General features: G+C 41.8%; 1 protein-coding gene across 1 annotated transcript in view; it reads right to left on the bottom strand.

Moving 5' to 3' along the window:
* NELL1 (neural EGFL like 1) overlaps nt 1-19,866 on the bottom strand; it is a gene marked incomplete at its 3' end in the record, with an annotated part of 84,884 nt that overhangs the window by 38,129 nt on the left and 26,889 nt on the right. Inside the window, exon 4 of the mRNA XM_057383642.1 lies at nt 6,290-6,460. Coding sequence (XP_057239625.1) covers nt 6,290-6,460 — 171 coding nt within the window. The remainder of the gene's footprint in view (nt 1-6,289; nt 6,461-19,866) is intronic.

Genomic DNA, 19,866 nt, shown 5'->3' with positions numbered 1-19,866 from the left:
AAGAGAAAAAAGAGAAAAATGAAGAGAAAAAAGAGAAAAAAAGAAAAAATAATAGAAAAAAAAAAGAAAAGAAAAAAGGAAAAATGGGGAAAAAGAAGGAAAACCAGGATAAAATAAAAATAAAAAAGACAAAACCATTGCTGAGCCTATATTCAGCAGCAGTTGGGCTTCGCAGGTACCAAACTCTGCCCCAAGCTCCTATGGAAAGCCCTTAATCAACTCCTGCAGAATGACTTCTCTTCCTCTGAGTGGATTAAAAGCTGTCATTCAGTCCTTGGTCACAGCCATTCTGCCATTCTGCTGATGCATCAGCCACTCAATGAAAAGCCCTGGCTATTTAAAAGCTTCTCTAAAAAGAAAATGATGCCGAATGTATGCTCAGCATTTCCTTGCAGTTAACTGCAGGAACGGTAATGACAGAGGCTGATGGCAGCTGATGGGATGTGCCTGCTGGAGATCTCTCTTATGCTGAAAAGTTTACAGCCTTCCTGCCAAACAAAAGGGCAACCKGGTAGGTGAAAATTACCTTCCAGTCCACAATACCACAGCGCTGAGGTTGGGTGCACCCATCTGTAAGAAACGGTACAGAAGTCCCTTGACTGTCTCATGATCATCGAGATGGACAGAGACTGAACACCCCAAAACCCCCAAGGGGGAGAAAGGGGGACTTTTGCTCAAAGGAGTTTGGGCCAGATCAAGGTGGGATGTCTGCCAAGTTTCCAGCTCCTAGGCTGCTGAGAACAAGGTGCAAGCTACAGACAATTGCACTGTTCTTACTGCGAAGGCGAAGAAGAACTGCATGCTCCGTGCTGTACACCTTACAAAACAATGGGCATTCTTTCCCCACCTCTTGGCTGGTTTTTCCCCATTTCGGAACCCCTTGGTCCGCTGCCATACACTTTCGAAAAAACTATAAAGAGTCTCTCTGAAAAGACCCTGATGAGATCTCCCCAACGGACTTCGACGAATCCATGGAATCCGGACCTCGAGGATTCGTCGGAGCCGTTGGTAGCTATAACCCCACTCTCTCTCTCTCACTTTCTCTCTTTTTCTCCCTCTCACCCTCTTCTATCACGTAAATCCAATAAAATTGTTCATGATTTTGAATACATACTTGCCCCTCGTTTCTTTTGCACTCTGAGATTCGGATAACGAACCATCACGATTTCTGCTTGAATTAAGCAGATCGTGACACCATCATGCACAATTACACCACTCCACCCAAGAAACCAATTCTCTGACAGCTTGTGCCACAGGCTGGGGAGCAGAGGAGCAATCTGGGTCACAAATTCATATTCAAACAGCAAAAGGGAATTACCCAACTGCACAGCACTGCCACCACGCCATCCTCCCTCTCCAGAGAAAGCACTTTACAGTAACTACAGCAGCAAATCCCTCTTTTAAATAYATCCCTTAACCTTCTTTAAATTTATTACACTTTAATTAAAGTCATAGAACTTTGTTTAGATCAGTTGAAAACCTCAGGTTGGCAGYCAGAATATCTTATTTATAAGAACTCAGAGGTCTTGGATTCCCATATTTGGAGGATGTTACTTTAATTTATTTATTTTTCCAATTAAAAAGTTCTCACTGCTCATGCATTTTTTATTCCCTAATGCGCTGTTCTAACATAAAAGAAGCAGACAACATGTTTTTTCAGTTGGAGACTACTTCCAAGCCTGCTCCAGTTTTATAATCTATTCTCTTATGCTCTTACCAACCCCCTCCATCAAACAGCTAAGAGTATCCATCAAAACCACAGGCTGTGTTCAGAGCAAAAGGCACTCCAGCACAGATTTTCACTGGAAGAACATTAATTTTTTCATCAAAGCACCTCTCTCCCCTTCCTTGCACAGAGAGRGAGATCAAGTAAAGGAATATGGACACYGAAGAGGTGAGCACCTTCATAGCAAAATGGTTGATGATAAATAAAACAGTAAAAAAACCAAGCACCTTTCAGGCTTACCTCCCCAGATTAATCAGATGCACAGAGAACAACTCGGAATTTCTATTTCACAAACAAATTGCCAATAAATGTATTTTGATTCAGTACCTGCCACCTCCTAAATTGTAGGCTCCGTGCTATTCCAACACCATTAAATGCAACATATTTCTGTGCTGTTGCTGGCATAGGGGACAAGAATCCCAGTGGACACGCTGCTACCATGGTAAACAATACAGACTCGACTGCTGAAACCAATTCCCAGAGAAGACAAACATCACATCTTGTAGGGCTTGATGGCCTCTTGGGGTTGCAAATCTCCTGACAGAGCAGGTATGAACAGAGGCTCAGTCTGGGAAGATGCACGGCAGAGCTGATTGGATGATAYATACATAAATATRTATTTTATATATATTTATATTTACCTAYGTATCTRTTARTGCCATGGGTTATTTAAGGACAATGACACAGTTGCTTTAGCTGAATCTAAACATTCACCAGAAAATCCCTGACAAGCCCTTTTTACCTGGAGCAGGGGGGGCACAGATCCTACCAAGGGCAGCAAAGTTCATTTCCGTGTTGTTTYGAGCACAGGTTTTACTTGTGCATCACATTTATAATTAATGCAGTCTTTTCATTTTCTAAGYTTTCAGAACCTCACCAGAATGCTAAAAGCAGGTTAGCTGTAGGTGCACCGTGGCTTCTTTGTGTCAGTTTTCTGAGGCACATCCCTGCCTAAAGGTCACTGTCCAGGCTCAGCTCAGAAGCTCTTCCAGTCAGTGAGCACAGCCCAGGGAAATCCAACACGTTCCAGTTTGGACTTTCTAATATTTCCCTTCCCTCCCATGAAGATGGGCTGAGAAATCTGGAGCTGCTCAGCCTTGAGAAGGCTCCACAGTGACCTTGTAGCACCTTCCAGTACCTAAAGGGGCCAAAGAGAGCTGGAGGATGACTTTGGACAGGGAAATGGAGTGATAGGACTAGGGATAATGGCTTGAAATCGACGTGGGGAGGGTTTAGATCAAATATTATGAAGAAATTCTTCAGTGGGGAAGGTGAGGCCCTGGCAGAGGGTGCCCAGAGAAGCTGTGGCTGCCCCATCCCTGGCAGAGTTCCAGGCCAGGAACACTGGATGGGGTTGGAGCAGCCTGGGAGGTGCCCCTGTCCACGGCAGGGCATTGGAATTGGATGATCTTTAAGGTCCCTTCCAACCCAAACCATTCTGTGATTCCTGAACCAGCAGCTCCAAGCTCTGACACCAAACTCAGCTGCAATTCCCACTCCTAAAAGGAACAAGTAGCATGCATCAGGAGTTGGGTTAAAAGGACACGTGCTTTGGCAAAAAAACCTCCTCTGGCCATGTGCTTCCCCCACCAGAACAGAGAAAACTGCACCATTTTGAAGGGGTTGTTTCAAAGAACTGCAGGTTTTTCCTAGCTCTCAAGCACTTTTCCCCAGCCTATCCAGGTCTGAAAAACAAAGCTGGCTTTGAATTGAATCCAAAGGATAATCAAGTACAAATGTCAAAGCAATTTTACAAATCAGAGTAATGTGGGCGATAGGGCTGGGAAGAGTAAAAGTAGATCCGACTGTCTGTTTACAAATTCAAAGCWTCGTCTCCAACCCTTTCTGATCAACTGCAGTTTGTGGAGGCCAGAGACTAATTCTGGGTGTCCCAGGACAAATCCTGTAGCTAAACTAAGTTCTGACTGGATATTTTTCCTGATGTGAAACACTTTCAGTGCACTCCCAGGTACAGATTAACTTTAATAACACTGCATTTACAAATTGCTCGCTCTTAACAGCTTTCCAAATATATAACATACTACCAGAGCCCTAAACAAAAGGAGCAAGACATTTCTGCAAATCCAGGCATATCTGTAAAGAAGCAATGCTGCAAACCCCTTAAATTCAGTAGAAATTCAAAGGATTCATTTTGGCAGCCAACTGGTTGTTTTTTTTCTTTTTACATTCTATTTTGCTGGCAAAAACAGTAAACAAAAAGCAGAGAATTTCTTTAACAAGGCAGGTACACAGGAAGTGAAATTCTTGCTCTGGTGACACCACACCTCTGCAGGGTGTGACAGGTGAATATATTGACTGCACACATATCCTGTTTCCTCTTGTTCATTCACGTCAAGCAATGCTTCTCACCGGGCATCCCAAACTCTGCCAAGAGCCAGACACCACAGCAGCCTAAAATCATGGAGAGAGAGACACCAAACCAGCCTAAATTTACACATCAAGCCCACAGCTCTTCAGGCTGGGCTCTGCTCTCAGTTCCCTGCAGCTCCCATAACATGAAGAAGGCTGAGGGTTTTCAGCAGCACTCACAAGTGCCCCTCCCTCACTGACTTGCTCTTCATTTTCCCARCTTCCACATCGATTGCACTGTCATAAGAAAATGCCCAGATGAACAAGATGCTGACTCCTTTTCTCAGTTCAGAGATAGAAAAGGTTAAGATATAATCAAACTAACACCAACATTCACAAAATTCTCTAATTAACTGAACAGTGATGCTCCAGCTGACTCAGGAACTTAAAGGCTTCCTTTATTTTCCCTCTCATTTAAACTTCTTTAATGATCTGTCCTCAAGTCATGCTTTCAGAGCTATTCTCATTATTTTTCCACAGGAGTTGTCATAAAATACCAGAAACACACAGCCAAACAGAGACATCTTGGGATGGATTCATGCTGGAAGCAGCCTTAAGATGCAGCACCTTAAGGGACAGGGCTAGATGGATCAGCCCTCTGTAGAGCTACCTGACAGAGATGGCTGTACAGATTTGTCACCTCATATGACAGCACAGCTCATTCCATGATTGTATTTATCTATTTCTGCCTGTTACTGTAAAGAAAATCAGGTCACAGCCATGACTCTGTGCAGTTCTCCAGTCCCTGGATAGAATTCTGCACCAGGCAGTCGTTTTGTGGTGTCTTTATTTTACATTCTCTGCAAGAAAGCAGCCAGTGGAACAATCTGCTAAAAAGGGTCCTCCTAAAACACATCTGCTGTTCATACAAAAAAAAAAAAATAGTATCAAAGTAGACAATGAAGAACCTGTCCCAAGCCCCAGCATGTCAATAAACAAAGAAAAAAGCATTCTGCTGTAAGCAAAGGAAGGGTGTAACAGATAAAGAATGGAAAGATAAATMAATCAAATTACTGAAATGAAGCCAGTCTTTGCAAACTTTAGATTTCATGCCTCAATGAAATTAAAATTACTCTAAGCATTTAATTGCTTCTAAGGTCCAAATAAGGTCCAATGAGCAACATTCCTTCAGATTAGATTTTTCAGTAGTTAATGGAGTTGCAGAATACAGTTGTAACATTCTTCTCAAAACAGTATCTCATAATTACTTGGGTCAAAATTTAAACTTTTTCAAATGTTCCAATAACTGCATATTCCTATAATACTCATCTAACTTTATTCTGCATGTCTGAGCAAAATGAAGACTTCAAAAAAAAATCTGCTATCATCACCCAATCCATTTAAGTGTCACAATTCCAAAATGCATATGCTGATCCTYTCACTGAATGTGAAGGATATTATTTTTCATTCATTTCAGTGCAATAAGATACAAAAGCAATGGTTTGTTTGCCTCATTCATAAAGACCATTTTGAAAGTCAATTTCAAGCTCTCTGAATTTCCTCATCAGCCACTGAGTCTGAAGTCTACAATACACTGAGAGATCAAGTCCCAAGGCAAGAGAGATTGCASGGAGGAGAGATTCTAGGTTTGCTGTTTTCCATTCCTGGAAATCCTGGCAACAGCCCAGCTCACAGTCTACACAACTTCTGATGGAAACAACAGACAGAACACCTTTCAGAAAACAGAAAGCACCGATTCCAGACATGCAAAAAAAGAAGCATCCTAGTTTCTCAGAGGTTTCCCAATGGGGCAGCACGTGGAAAAATCAGTGAAAAGCGCCCTGATTTGTCGGATTATGTAAATTCAAATTAAAGTGTCTCTGATGCATCTGTTTTYCAAGCTCTCAGGTATGCTGAGTGAAGCAGCTCACAGCAGAACTGACTGCACACACCCATCCATCACACTAAACTGCAATCACTGGCAAACGCAACATCAACTACTGCCTAAACTACAGAGATGCATTTAATACTCCCCAGCCAGCAATCAACCTTTTCCACATTTGTTCATAATCACAATGAATTGTTCCATTTTAATACTTTGTTTTTCCTTTTCTTGTCCCATGGCGGTTTAGCGTGCTTCTCAAATGAGGTATTTACAGGGGGAAAAAACAACTCCTTTTCCAATGTTACTCCTGCATGTAAGCTGAGATGATTTTTTCAAAGAAATACGAATTACAGAACGTATTTTCTTACCTGTTGCAGTCCACGTGGAGCAGGAGATGGGATGCACTAAGGGACACAGCAATTTTATGCCACTGCCCATCRGCCAGGCGATAGGGGAACACCTCTGTCCTCGCCTTCCCGTTGAACCTGTAGTGGTACCTGATCTCATCCCGCAGGCCACTGCTCTCCAGCTCAAAATAGCTGTGGTGAAAACATAAAGAGCAATCAGTTCACTCTGGGACATCATCATTGTCTCTGCCACTTTCTTCACTTTGGGGTATTATCACTGTCTCTGCCACTTTCTTCACTTTGGGATATCATTGTCTCTGCCACTTTCTTCACTTTGGGATATTATCACTGTCTCTGCCGCTTTCTTCTTAATGGATGGACTTCTTTAAGCGAACACCGCAGTCTAAAGAGGTGACTCAGCATGGATTACCACAATTAATTTTTTTTAAAGAAGTAGGGAGACAAGACTGYACATTCAGAGCAGTACAAAACCAGCAATGCTAAGGACATGAAAACAGCTCATTTTCAAAGTACCACTTTTTAGCCCAGGAAACTGAAGTCCTCTTTTCACCCATAAAACAGGTGCAAACTGAAGTCCTTTTAACCCATAAAAGAGGTGCAGCTACAAGAAACCAAGYGTTATTCTTTTCACCAAAATATTTTGTGTGACTGCAGGCTTTGTAAGAAAATGAAAAATAAAGAACGGTACATATATCACTACCACAAACAAATAAAAAGCCATTAAGGTAAGAAACCACCAGGTAATCATTAAATTTGTATTCGCTACTTGCAAATCCAGTTAAAAAAAACCACACAACTGTTTATTTTTAGGACTCCCCTACAAGCAATTGTGCTTAACTCATTTTCTGACTTTTATTGTTACTGCCGTAATGTTTCAGCTTTAGAAGGGAAGGACAAAACCTCCTGGCAGGATGAGGTGTCTCCAGACGTGGCATAAGCCATCCAACAATCCAAACGTCCAGCKGTCAGACTCCCAGTTAACCAATTGTGGCTATTAACTGCCTCACAGGGCTGTGGGGGGAGCCCATTCTTTCTCCAGGATGAATTCAGCCCTTCCAGGGCACCCTGACAGTGTAAATAATGAAGGCTTCTCCTGCACCTCACCAAGGATTTGCGTCGTATCAAATCCTTCTCCTGCTGAAATGAAGCTGTGTATACAGAAACAGGCTGATGCAGACCTCCATTTAGAGCAGAAATAGGTCCAAAGTAAGTGAAGATGTTCCATTGTCCCAACAGTCCTTTCCCCATCTACCTGCACAGTGTTACAGTCTTTTCCCTATTGGCCAGCACCAATTTTACATGGCATTTGAGAGACAGGTGCTGGTTTGGAGTAAGGTGGAAAAAATTACTGTAATGAAATCCACTTCCAAAAATAAATGCAACACAAACCAATAAATACTGGAGTGCCAATTCTCATTTTCCATGAGCTTCTTCCATTGCTTGGCAGTACACAGGCATTACATGGGGGCCATGCATATGTTCAAGATTAGGTATTACCAGTGAAGTTGATGTTTTTGAACATAACTGAAAAACAGAGTTCCTTGGGAGAAAAGTTATAAAACACTAGCTGGAAACATGTGCAAAAGATCAGGCTGGGAAGGGGAACACAAAAACAGTAAGTCTTCACCAAAAGTGAAATTCAAGCCCTCCTCCATCCTGCCAGTGCCTTGCCACCGTATTTTTCATGCAAGGTAAAAGCATTGTTGGGTCACGTGAATCCAAGACACAGGAGATAAAGGCAAAACCAACAGTGAACAGAAACACAGCAGGCACAGGTACAAATAAAATACATGCAGGACAGAGTGGAAAAAGATCAGGCAGTGTTGGGAAGGAACTGGCCTGTTTCATGCACTTAATGGCACAGRGAGGGCAAAGAAACAGGGGTTTTCTAAATAGCAGAGCAGAATATCGATTATCTACAGCCAACCCCCATAAAAATAGCTACATCAGATTCACATGAAACCTGGAGAAGATTTATTACTTTATTTGGATGCTCAGTAACAGGACAGTCAATATCCAGAAGATACTGTTGCTGGTGTTCCAAGCCAGAAAAGCATCAGGACAARTACTGTCAGTGATGTCATACTTCAAACATTTTGGAATTGCCATCTCCTGCCCCAGCACAAAAGGAAGTGAGACAGGAAACTTAAAAAGAAAATGAGGGAGAGCTGCATAACATTCTAGTATCTCACATACAAAAAACATAGGTGTATATTTATTTTTTAGAAAACCAAACATATATATATATATATATATATATAGTTGATCACAAAGGTTTAAGAGCCCCCAAAACAAAATAATCTCCTGTTGCAGGAAGCAAATTGGTTCCTGAGGTCATTCCTCATAATTTCCAATATCCACAGAGCTAACCACTCAGCACACAATCATTTCTTTGTTAATGGAAAGGCAGCAGTCCAGCCCTGGAAAGGTCAGTCAGAGACTGCACTTAATCACATCTGTGCTCTATTATTTGTACAGAAGAGGGAATTGCAGAGCTTCTCACCTGACAAGCCTGAGTGTCAATAGCTACCTCAGGACTGAGAACAGCTCGGTGCTTAGGCATTGAGTTTGGTGTCAATCTTCTGACTAATTTATCCACTACAGGGCAGATCACTGAAAATTTCATGTAACAGGCAGCRCTAACATTTTTGTATTTGTGCACCTATGCATGAAGTGCCAAGGAATATATTAAACACCACGTTTTACCTCTCTGGTGGCAGGAAAGGAGGGTGGCAGCAGAGAAATTCTTCATCACCCAAGGGCATAGCACAAGTGGTTATGCTCAGACAAACATCAGTAAACACCAGCCAACAAAATCCCARCAGCAGAAATCCTCACTAGCTGGGTTACCCCAAGACATCTCTATCTCTCTCCATACATATATATAGCTCGAGTATTTAAAAAACACAAGGGAATGTAAACCAACACTCTTGCATCAATTCTACTTTTTCATGATGCAGAAATTCACACAGAGACCTTGATTACACACACACAACTCATGATGTTCTCAGTTCAAAAGCTGTCTTTTCTCTACCAGAATRTAAGTCACGAGCAAACAGCTTTCTCAATAGCAAACATCATTTTTATTTCCTCCTCCCACCAGACTCTGAGGGAAAGAAAGCTTCTTCCAAAGCAACGACCCAAAGGCCATCCACTCTTGGAAATAAGTGCACCTAGTCTGTGTTGGAGTTCTAATCTGCAAATTGGCGAATGGAAGACAAATGAGCGAAAAAACAAACTCAGGCAAGAAATCATCAACCAGTCAGAAAATAATTAGTAAAGCCAGAGGAAATAAATTGATTTTTTTAATCTCTATCTCATCTTCAATTTGAAATGCATTTGCACCAGTTTTTATCTACTATAAAACAACAGGTAAAAATAGGGAAGGGGGGAATTAATAGAAGCCACCACACAAGAGACAGTAAAAAGAAGTGATCTCTAATGGGTGTTTTGGAGATACTTTTCAGTATTTTGCAAGGAACTAACAGAAAAGAAAGGATTAGAATGAATCAAGGTTCCTGAAAAGATTGCATCATCTGGAGCCATCTGGACGCATGTTGCATCATTCAGTGGGATCTTTTAGGGCTGCCATAAGTATCAAAAGCCCAGGAGAGACCCCTGAATATTGTGACACTCTCTGGTTCTGCACCACACCTGCAAGAAGCCTGTGCCAGCACAGTCAGGGCCCTGCACCCTCCTCCAGACCCTTCTCAAGGCAGAAAGGTGAGACAGTAATCTCCTTGCCTACTTCTTAGCACTGAGGGATGGTTTCTTGTTTTGTTTGTTATTTCTCAGCAATGATTTGTAGTTCCATGTATTTTAAATAAGGCATGATCAAAAGTTAACGTGTACTTTGACAGATGAAGTGCTCAGAACACATGTATTAAGAAAGCTTGTTTCTTATGGAACAGCAACACAAATTTGACCTTGGGCTGAAATTCTCCCACTWGCAGAATTTCCCTATTTGCTAAGCATGTAAATTATTGCTGGCTTCTTTTATACAATTATAGAATTCAAATGCTTTTTATAGATCTGTCTGCAGTCTCTCATTCAAATCCCAATGTATCAGAGAAAAACATTGCTAAATTCAGACTGACTTCGTTCACATCAAAAGAAGTTGGGATATTTTAAGGGCATGCAATGTGCTTTACATAAGGGCAGTATTATTCCACAATTGACTCTGGATGTTGTAACAATTCTTTCTGACAGTTTCTGCAACCCCTACATACCTCACGTATAAATACTGTTAGGTGAGGATAAAACTTGACATAGTTATGTTTAATAACTTTTTTCCTTCCTCTTTCTTTTAGTCACCACCATAGTGAATACTTAACTGTACATTCAACGATTCATTTCACTTCCAGACCAGGAGAGAAAGGTTCCTAAAAGCACACTTTCAGCTGGAAACACCTGCTGTGGATGCAATGACCAAAAAAAACTGGAGAACTCACTGTCAACATTAAATAAGAACACACAAAGAACACCTGAAGCAGAAAAGGCAGAGCACTTCTAGCCCAGCATCTGCATTAAAGAGAAATAGTCACCTATTCATTATTTCAACCCCCAGGAGTGATCTGATCCTGTGGCAAACACCAGCAGGTTTCACTCAAAGATTTCACTGCTGCCAGCTGATGCAAGTGGCCAAAGGAAAGGCAACTCACAGCCTACAGGAKCCCAAGACAGGACCCCAAGAAGAACTGTGGGATATCCTCCAGAATATCCTTAGGGTACACAGCACTTTATTTTCCATTCTTTACCAAGCCAACATCTACCACAAGACAGTAAAATATCCCACAATGAAGACAGCAGCACAATCAGGCACGAAGATTAAATGCTCCTGTAAGAGCTCGAAGAACTAAAGCAGAACTACTTTATGCATTCCACTCTGGCAATCTTCCTCCTTATCACATTCAAACATAAATAAAGCAGAGTTATCATTCTGACTTTRCAACTTCCGTCATCCTTGATCAAGTGCCAAATGAAGCCCCACAGCCTCTTTCAAGGAGCAGCACCAGCACTTAGAGCAGATGCTCTCAGAGCTACTGAACAGATGTCCCAGGGCAAAGCAGCAGGCACAGATGGCATCCCTGCAAATATGTACAAACTTGGGGTTGCCATCCAGTCAAAACATTGGGCATCTGCTTAACATCACGTGGGAGAAGGTCACAATACCACGGGAGGTCAAAGATGGCACCCCATTCACCTTGACACACTGCAGCAATGCTACCATGTCAGGCCTCCCAAATGCTGGAGGAAAAAGAATAAGGATCAGCCTGTTTCTGCACAGAAACTTCTGGAAAATTCTGTGAGTCTGGCCAAGGCACAATTTCTTTTTTAATAACAATCCAAATTCAGGAAAAGTCCTGAGATCAGTCATTTTGATGTCATCAGCTGTAAGTTCAGGAAGCTTCTGCACAAATCAGTCTATTTGGACTTGGCTGTGCCACACGGATTTTTCATTCCACAGCAGCATTGTGCTATTTAATGATAAAAATGGCTCTGGGCAAGAGTGTGCTTCGGCATCTCTGTAGAAACACTTCTTGATGTATTTAGAGACAAGCAATGAATCTGCATCCATTATCAAGCAGATTTCAGGATTTTCCATCTGGGGGGACTCCATGATGGATCACACACCATCACTCCTCGGGTTTTTGGCTGTTCCTCAGCCTGTGGCAGCGGGACACACTCTGCTGGGTGTGCTGCCAAGGGGCTCAGCCTGCACACACACATGAAAGCAGCTGAGCTCTTTGCYTCAGCAATCCTCAGGGCAAAGCAAATGGGGCCAGCAGCAGGCACTGGGCACCGTGGTGCAGAAAAATTGGCAGGCACCAGCCCAAGGCACTGCCCCTGTCACTGAAGAAGCTGTGGTGAGAAAAAGAAACGCCTCTGAAAGAAAAATATCCATTCTTCAAAGGAAAGGAAACACTCACTTTGCAGTTGTCACCACAGCGCTGTGCAGATGTAAAACTAGAACAAGTTACAGCTGTCAAGGCAAATATTTCAGTGGCTTCCACGGGCACTGTCCCTGCACCCTGTTCCTGTGAAGAGGCAGAGCAGGATCCCAAGCTCTAAATATGGCGAAACACTGGATTTTGAAGAAATGCTCTTAACACACTCAAGCGCACAGATCCAGTCCCCCATTGCATCTTGAGGAACACATTTGGCACMCTGGAAATCTCCTGTGGTGTGACTSTGACKGCCAGAGYRGCCCTGGGTGGYGAGACAGGAAAGCTGCCTTAACACCCATCCTTACAAACCACCCAAAGCTACTTTTTACAGCTGGTTTAAATAAAGACAGACCCAGGGGCTGCACAGCAAAACCAGACACGAAAAATCGTGGCTTATGAGGCATTAAAGACTCGCTGCTGTGGCAGAGATGACTCAGTGACACCACCGACAGTCAGCCCGACATCAGGCAGAACAAGAGGCGTTGTGAATAGAAGGATCACCTGTGACAGTGAAACACAAAATCAGATTAACACTCTACAAAGCTGAATCCCAAATATTTTAGTGCCTGCTCCACTGCAGACATATTCCTTTCATGCAGGCAAACCCAATATTTCCACCAAAATGTAATACTGAATACTTCCAAAACTCTCAAGCAAAAGCCACGAAGTTCAACTTCACTGTGCTGTTGGCTACCTAAATGGGATTCTTTCAAACATTTCTATCCTTTCATTTCCAGCAAAAGGAACTAAATCCAGTCAATTTAATGACTATTTTTCTATTCAGATGACTCTGAGGACAACAGAAAAAGTGTTTCACCAGYCTAGCTTGAAACATGAAACAATAAACACTCCCACACTGACACCTTCTATTAGTACAGAATATTTATTAACATTTAGTCTTTTGTTCTACACATTTTCTACATGGCAGCTGGGCATGAGAGCTGCAAGGCATTAAGCATTTATGAGGTGTTTGTGTACCTGCCACAAGGCAAAGGTCATCCTAATACAAATTTACTTTCCTCTTTGATCACGTAGAGAAAAAAGTAACCCCAACATCTGCCTGCCAGGTAAAAGACAGCTGGAGTCAGAGTTGGTACAGAGCAGGTACATATTTTCATGGCATGTGTTGTAAGGATTGACCTTAAGCATTTTTGTTTCCGTTTCATGCGTCTAAAAATCGATCGTCACTGTGGCTGCAAGCTGCTTAGTCCCTGAAAACAAGCCTGGTTTCTCTCCCAGTCCTGACAAACCAAGCAGGGAGTACCACACTGCACCTAAAAATTGTACAGCACCTCAGCAGGCTTCAGAGCCAGCACGGCCAGCAGGACAGGAGAGAGTATCACCCGAGTAAGGTGAACTTACGACTCCTTAAATGTACCTCAAAAAAAACCTCAACAAACCCTCACAAAAACAACCACCAAAAACAACCTCACACTAAACACTGTCTTAACTTTACTGAAAAGTAACCTGACAAAAGAAGACCTTCATTTCTTCACATATCCACACTCTAGTACCAAGTGACCTCGTAGACTTAGATGCTGTGGTTCTATCCTGCAGCAGTCCTTGAAGGGCTCATCACCCACAACCCTTGGCCAAAGGTTTGTTTCCCTTTTGCAATCCACAAAGCATTTGTATTTAGGAACCTTCTGAACGGGGTCTGGCTACTTTTTAAGGCTAACTGGGACTCGGAGCTGGCATTAGCCCAGGGCAAGTCCAGAGCTGCCAGTGGTATGAGACAGAGAGCTGGAACCGCAGCACAGCCCAGTCTCTCCCTCCCTGTGCTCATCACTACAGCAACAACTCWGCCCAGGGGATCCCCAAATCCACCATCTCTAAATACCAGATTTGAATAAAACAAAAGAGGATAACAGCCTTTTAAACTAATGAGGTCTGCCACCTGAGTAAAAAACTACAGTAGCTGAAAACAGATTATCCTAATTGCGGTGTTGTTAGAAGAAAGGTTCTCCCCTCTACTCTCACCATCAAATTCAGCAGCTTTTCASTGATTTCTTACATTATCATAAATTCCACATGTTGCAAAAAGTGGAATATGCCAAAATTATCTTAGGTCTGGGCATTCTTTAGATACTTCAAGTTAGCTAATTCAGACTTTCCTAATCAGCAAGAAAGGACGCTTTACCAGCAGAACAGTTACCATCCCTTAGTGAAGAGCATCCTCCAGCTAATAACTATATAAAGCATCCTCCAACTAATAAACTATATAAAGCATCCTTCAACTAATCCTCCAACTAATAAACTATATAAAGGCTGTAGTGAATCAACATGTTGTATGTCAATGTACAGACTCCCAACCTGGCAAGAAAGTCAAGATCCATGCAGCCTTTAGCTGAACTGTCTTCATTATAACAAAAAAATTACACCTACAGGTCACAAAGACCTCTGCCCGGGTGATGACTTTTCCCTTGGGCTGACACAGAGGTTAGCTGTGATTCCAAAACTTGTAGGAAACTATCATCAGCCATAAAGAGGGGCTGCACTTACAAAGTGACTAACTCTGAACTTCTGGGCTTAACAAACAGTGTGGGAAATCCTGTCAGCGAGTTCTGTTTGTGTGAAACCACCGGGCACCCAGGCTTGTGCAGATCTGAAATAAATAATTGATGTCTCTCYCAAGTGTGTAATTACTGGCTTGTTGCATAGCAGGTAACAGACAACAAACACATTGCTCCCAGATTCTCAGGAAAAAAATAATCTTTTCCTCTGTCCTCTCTGAAGGTTCAGGTCTGCTCCATCCCTTGCCCTCAGCCCCAGGCAGCCTTCACCTCCCCTGCCCCGGTGCCCCGAGCTCGGGCAGCTCTCCACAGCCACCAGGGCAGGCACTGCCACCCCCTTCCCTGTTGGAGACTGCCCGGAGCAGAGACAGCACACAGGCATCATCACAAAACCACCAACCAAACCCAGAAAAACAGACACATCACCCAGACACCGCCAACCGCACAAATGAGCATTAATATCGTGCTGCAAACATCAAACTGGGTATGAACGAGGGGAGTTACACTATTAATGAGCAGCCCAAATACAGCAGTTTCCACAAAGTTGCATTTAGTGGAAGTTTRAGACACTCTGGTTCTCTGCCTGTATCAGAGGCTCATGAAACAATCAACCAGAACAACTCAGCAGGTTGGAGAAGGYTCCTGGGGGACCCACACATCCTGCTCCTGGCTGACCACAACATTCCTGCGCTGTCCAAATTMGGGTTTAAAGAGTTTCAGACTGTCAGCCTTTCTCCTTCAATTGCCTGCATGGTCCAATCAATGTGTTTGAACAGCTGGTTACGAGCAGCATGTTAATGCTTCGGAGAGACAACAATTGTCAGCTTGGTGTACATAAAACACCTGCTCTCAGCAGGGAGCTCTGGGATGGAAGGGAACTCCTCSAGCAGGAACTCCTCTCTCACAATGCTTAAATCAGTGGAAGATTTATACAACAGCTCTTCTTCACTTCACCCTTTTGCATACTTGAACCCCCAGAACAGATGCAGGTGAGCACAATTCCATCTGAGAAGAAAAACAATGCGTAGACACCTCACATATTTCACATCACTTCATTCAGATGGGTGGAAGCAAGGCTCCAATCTTCATATTATYTTTACAGCTTTCCAGTTTAGTAATTCAACATATAAATATTCATAGAGATGTGCCCTTTACCTTATGAGAAAAAGGTTAATGGATACATTTGCAGAGTTTTTCCTTCCCTTCCTGAATCTTGGGCATCTTGGAGTTCAATCTGCATATACCCATCTTGCAGAAAATAATCTACAACATAGCAGGGAGTAAATCCAATTTTTCAGGTTTACAACTAGGGTCAGGAGTCACTTGCAGAGGCTTCTCTTCATCAGCTAGGTTTTAGTGAATAATTTAACCAGCTTATTACTCCTTTGTGTTTTTAATTAAACATATAATGGTCTGGTAGCCTTCCAGCTGTTCCTTGTGAACACACATTTTTCTCTCTGCTCCTCAACAGCCATKCACGATGTCACCTGGAGGGAAGGACCCAACAATGACCAGAGTTCCACATCTGTTTTACCTCCCCACCCCAAACTGACCTGCAAGGAATAAAAGTCTTTCCCTATGAGCCTGACACATTGATCAGAATCTCCCWAAATATTTATATCCACCCTGCTTGGTGCTGCATAGTGAAGGGCAGATTTTCCACTCGATAAATCCGTTTCACCACAGCAGAACAATCAGCTTACATGCTTCCAAATATCTGGTGGAGCATAAATTTTCTGAACTTCAGGTCCTAGATACAAGTTACAAGCATATTGGAAAAAAAAAAAAGGGAAAAATTTTGAAAAAAAAAGGTTTTAATGCTCCCTGTAAGAAAATCTTCAAAATAATCATCTTATGACTCAGTCCTTTGTTCAGTCGTGGTGAGATCTCCCATGATGAAATGCTCTTCAGAAAGAATGACACATGGGTACCTGAACATCCTTGACATCTTCCTCCAGATGCTGATCTGGGCCAGTGGTGGAGAAGAATCATGAATGTATTTCAAACCCAGAGATTTACCAGCTGAAAGGCAGAGCTGACTCCATCACGTTTATGTTCCAGGGCTCTGGACCATGCAAAGCCAGAGCAGGTAAAGAGAAGGCAGACAGCTTCAGGTGAAATTCTATTAAGTCACTGAAATGAGGAGTTCATTGTAGGGAGGATTTTAAATATCTTTATGGCCTTTTCTAAGTGTTTTGGTGATCTGAAGAGTCAAAGTTGTGGCAAAATAGCTCACAAAGCTCACAAAGGAAGAACTGGCTAGTGTAATTCTCCAACTGAGAAAATAGTTTCCACCTTCTGCATCCCCAAGTACATGTTTGGCCATCCTATATTATACTTTATTATCTCTAATTTAGGAAAGAAAATACCATCTTCAGATTCACCACTGTATTCCAGACAACTATATACACAGTCTGCACAAACCATCAGAACATCCAATTAGAATTTATCTGTGTTAATTAAGATTTCCATTCTCCAAGATTTACTTTAATATATCTGAAGTATGAAAACTAAGTCTTTMTCATCATTAAAATGATTCAACAAAATATTAACAAAGATGCATTGTCATCATTGTAGTATAAATCCTGTCCATCAAATGATGATATAAATTAACAGCAAATCTCTAATTGCTATGAAATATCCATTTTAGAATAACAAAATAGTGTATCTGAATTACTGACTTCAAGAAAAGTTGTATTAATCTTATTTTACTATCTTCAGTTGAAGAGCTCCATTCTATTGGAAAATAAAAACCTGCTAAAACTTACTAGAGAAATGGAATTTAAATCAGGCATTCTATGTATTATTACCTTAGGACAATCATCTCTCCTACATCAAAGGCAGAATATATAAAGACATCTTTTCATTTCTTGGAATAACACCTATTTCTCATCTATTAAATCTGTGCAAAACAAAGAAAAAGTTATTTCCCACAGAGATATGAACTCTGGTACTGACACCTAACACAGCTTCTTTTCTTTTTGTTGACCTCCTGCACATTCTGAAGGCTTGAACTTTTAACTTGGTATGCTGGTAAAAAAAGTATGCCCCTAACTATAATATCTCCTGTTTTGTGCAAAGAGAAGAAATGGAGAAGAGTTCTTSGTTTTTCCATAGTCAAAACCTGTACTGGTTAAGTAATAAATGTACCCTCATACTTGTACACATAYATTTTAATCATGATGAAATAAAGATGCTCTTTATTATTCCCTTTGCAGTGTCTGTTTTCATGGACACAGGGGAAATTGAAAAAGCTTGACCAAAAAAATGGATGTCACCAGAACAGAAACATGATAATTATCAAAAGCTTAGTAGGAGCAATTAATAAAAAGCTTGACACAGGTCTGCACCCATTTCAGGTCCCATGCAAAGCTACAGACTGAGTGGAGCTGTTTGAGGAACACCAAAAACCCTCACCCTGGAAGCTCTGCTGTTACAAGGATCTAATGTAAGCAGGGTCCTCTTCAGCAGCACCCCAAATATTTGTTCTCTACTTCTCATCCATGTTAAAAAGCACCTTCTCCACTGTCATCCACTTTATTAATCTCTGCCACCACAGACCTGTGAGTCTGAAAGCAGGATCCTTACCAAGGTCTGAGTAGCAGCTTGAGAAACAAGCAATGGCTTTAAGGGATACACAGCGAGGCCAAAAATGAAGGATACTCACAGAAATCCCTCTGACACTCAAAGTAACAGCAGWCAAGAGCAACACCAGACATGCCTGTCCTGACTCCTGCATGGAATTACAGCTTGAAACTTCCTCAGCTCCTACACACAGCTACAAAGGTTTAACTGAGACTAGCAGGCAATCCTCCAACTGTGTATATTCTAAAGCAGATGTCGTAATTTTAAATATTACAGATAACCTCTGTGCCACAGAGGACAACAGCAGTGTRTTTTGTTCAACCACAATTACTCCTGCACAGCACATCTCCCTCCAAGCCTCTGCCTGTCGAGATAGAGGACTCAAGGAGCTGCATTCAGTAGATGCCATATCTAAAAATCCATGTGCCTGGCATTGTGTAATCATCACTGCCTGTCTAGTTCGACCTTGGATTTTGCTAAGTACGGGCATGTGACAGCATTTTTCTGTTCGATGGCTGTCCTCAATGTCCTCTTCCTCAAATAAAAAATAAACAAAACTTGCAACATGGCAAACTGATCCTGTTAAGCATGACTTCAAAGAGCTACAGCAGCCTGGAAAAGCTTGGAGAAATTGAAAAGTAATGTGAAAGGTATGATAGAGGAAGAGAAGGAAAACGGGAAGAGATGGAGGGAGCCTCCTCCATCTGTTATACCCTCTATAATGTAAAACAATATTCTTCTAGACTGAGACAATGGCCTGAAAAATGCAAGAAGGAATAAAGTAAAAGATCAATAAGAGAGCAGAGGTGATAGAAAAATATAGAATGGGGACACAGCAAAGTCCTCCCCGTAACTGGGGAGCCTTGGTGGATGTCTCTGCTTTTCCACTGGCAAAAGGCATCACTGGAAATTTGGTCATAATGMAGCCACTGCCTTCTCCTTCCTACACTTTCTGAAAAAAAAGGGAAGAAATTGGGCTGACAGTTGAGTATCATGTAGATGATTAAGACAAATACCAATAGGATTTTTTTAATCAAAGTGCTGCAGAATGATCCGYATTAGATTTGAAATGGGAGCAGCCAAAGAATGCCCCATCATTTGTATTACAACAGAAAAGAGCAGAACTAGTCTTTAATGTGCCAGACTAGACACAGAAACCCTTCAAGAGCTATGAAATTATTTGAAAAGCATTCMCAAAGTTACAAATAGGAGACTATTCGATGCAACAGACACTTTGAAACACCAAAACATCACTGGAATTTTATTATGGACCATAATACAAAGTACACCTCTCTTTGTAACAAAATGTCTGCCACTAAAACAGGTAATCAAAAAGACCTTGTCCTCCTGCAATGACAACCAGAAAAAAGAGGGGAAAAAGAGACATACATGAAATAGCAATATAATGTATTTATGTTGGGAAGAAAACATACACGGTATTATACAGAAGCACAAGTAGCTTAATTGCTTAATAGCTTAGTTGCTGGATCTCAAAGAAAACATATTCTTTTATAATGTTATAAAACATAGT

Source organism: Malurus melanocephalus, unplaced genomic scaffold (genome assembly GCF_030028575.1).
Source record: "Malurus melanocephalus ecotype Western Australia unplaced genomic scaffold, MMel_1.1 scaffold_647, whole genome shotgun sequence".
Taxonomy (NCBI): Eukaryota; Metazoa; Chordata; class Aves; order Passeriformes; family Maluridae; genus Malurus; species Malurus melanocephalus.
This window is presented reverse-complemented; position numbering and strand designations above follow the sequence as displayed.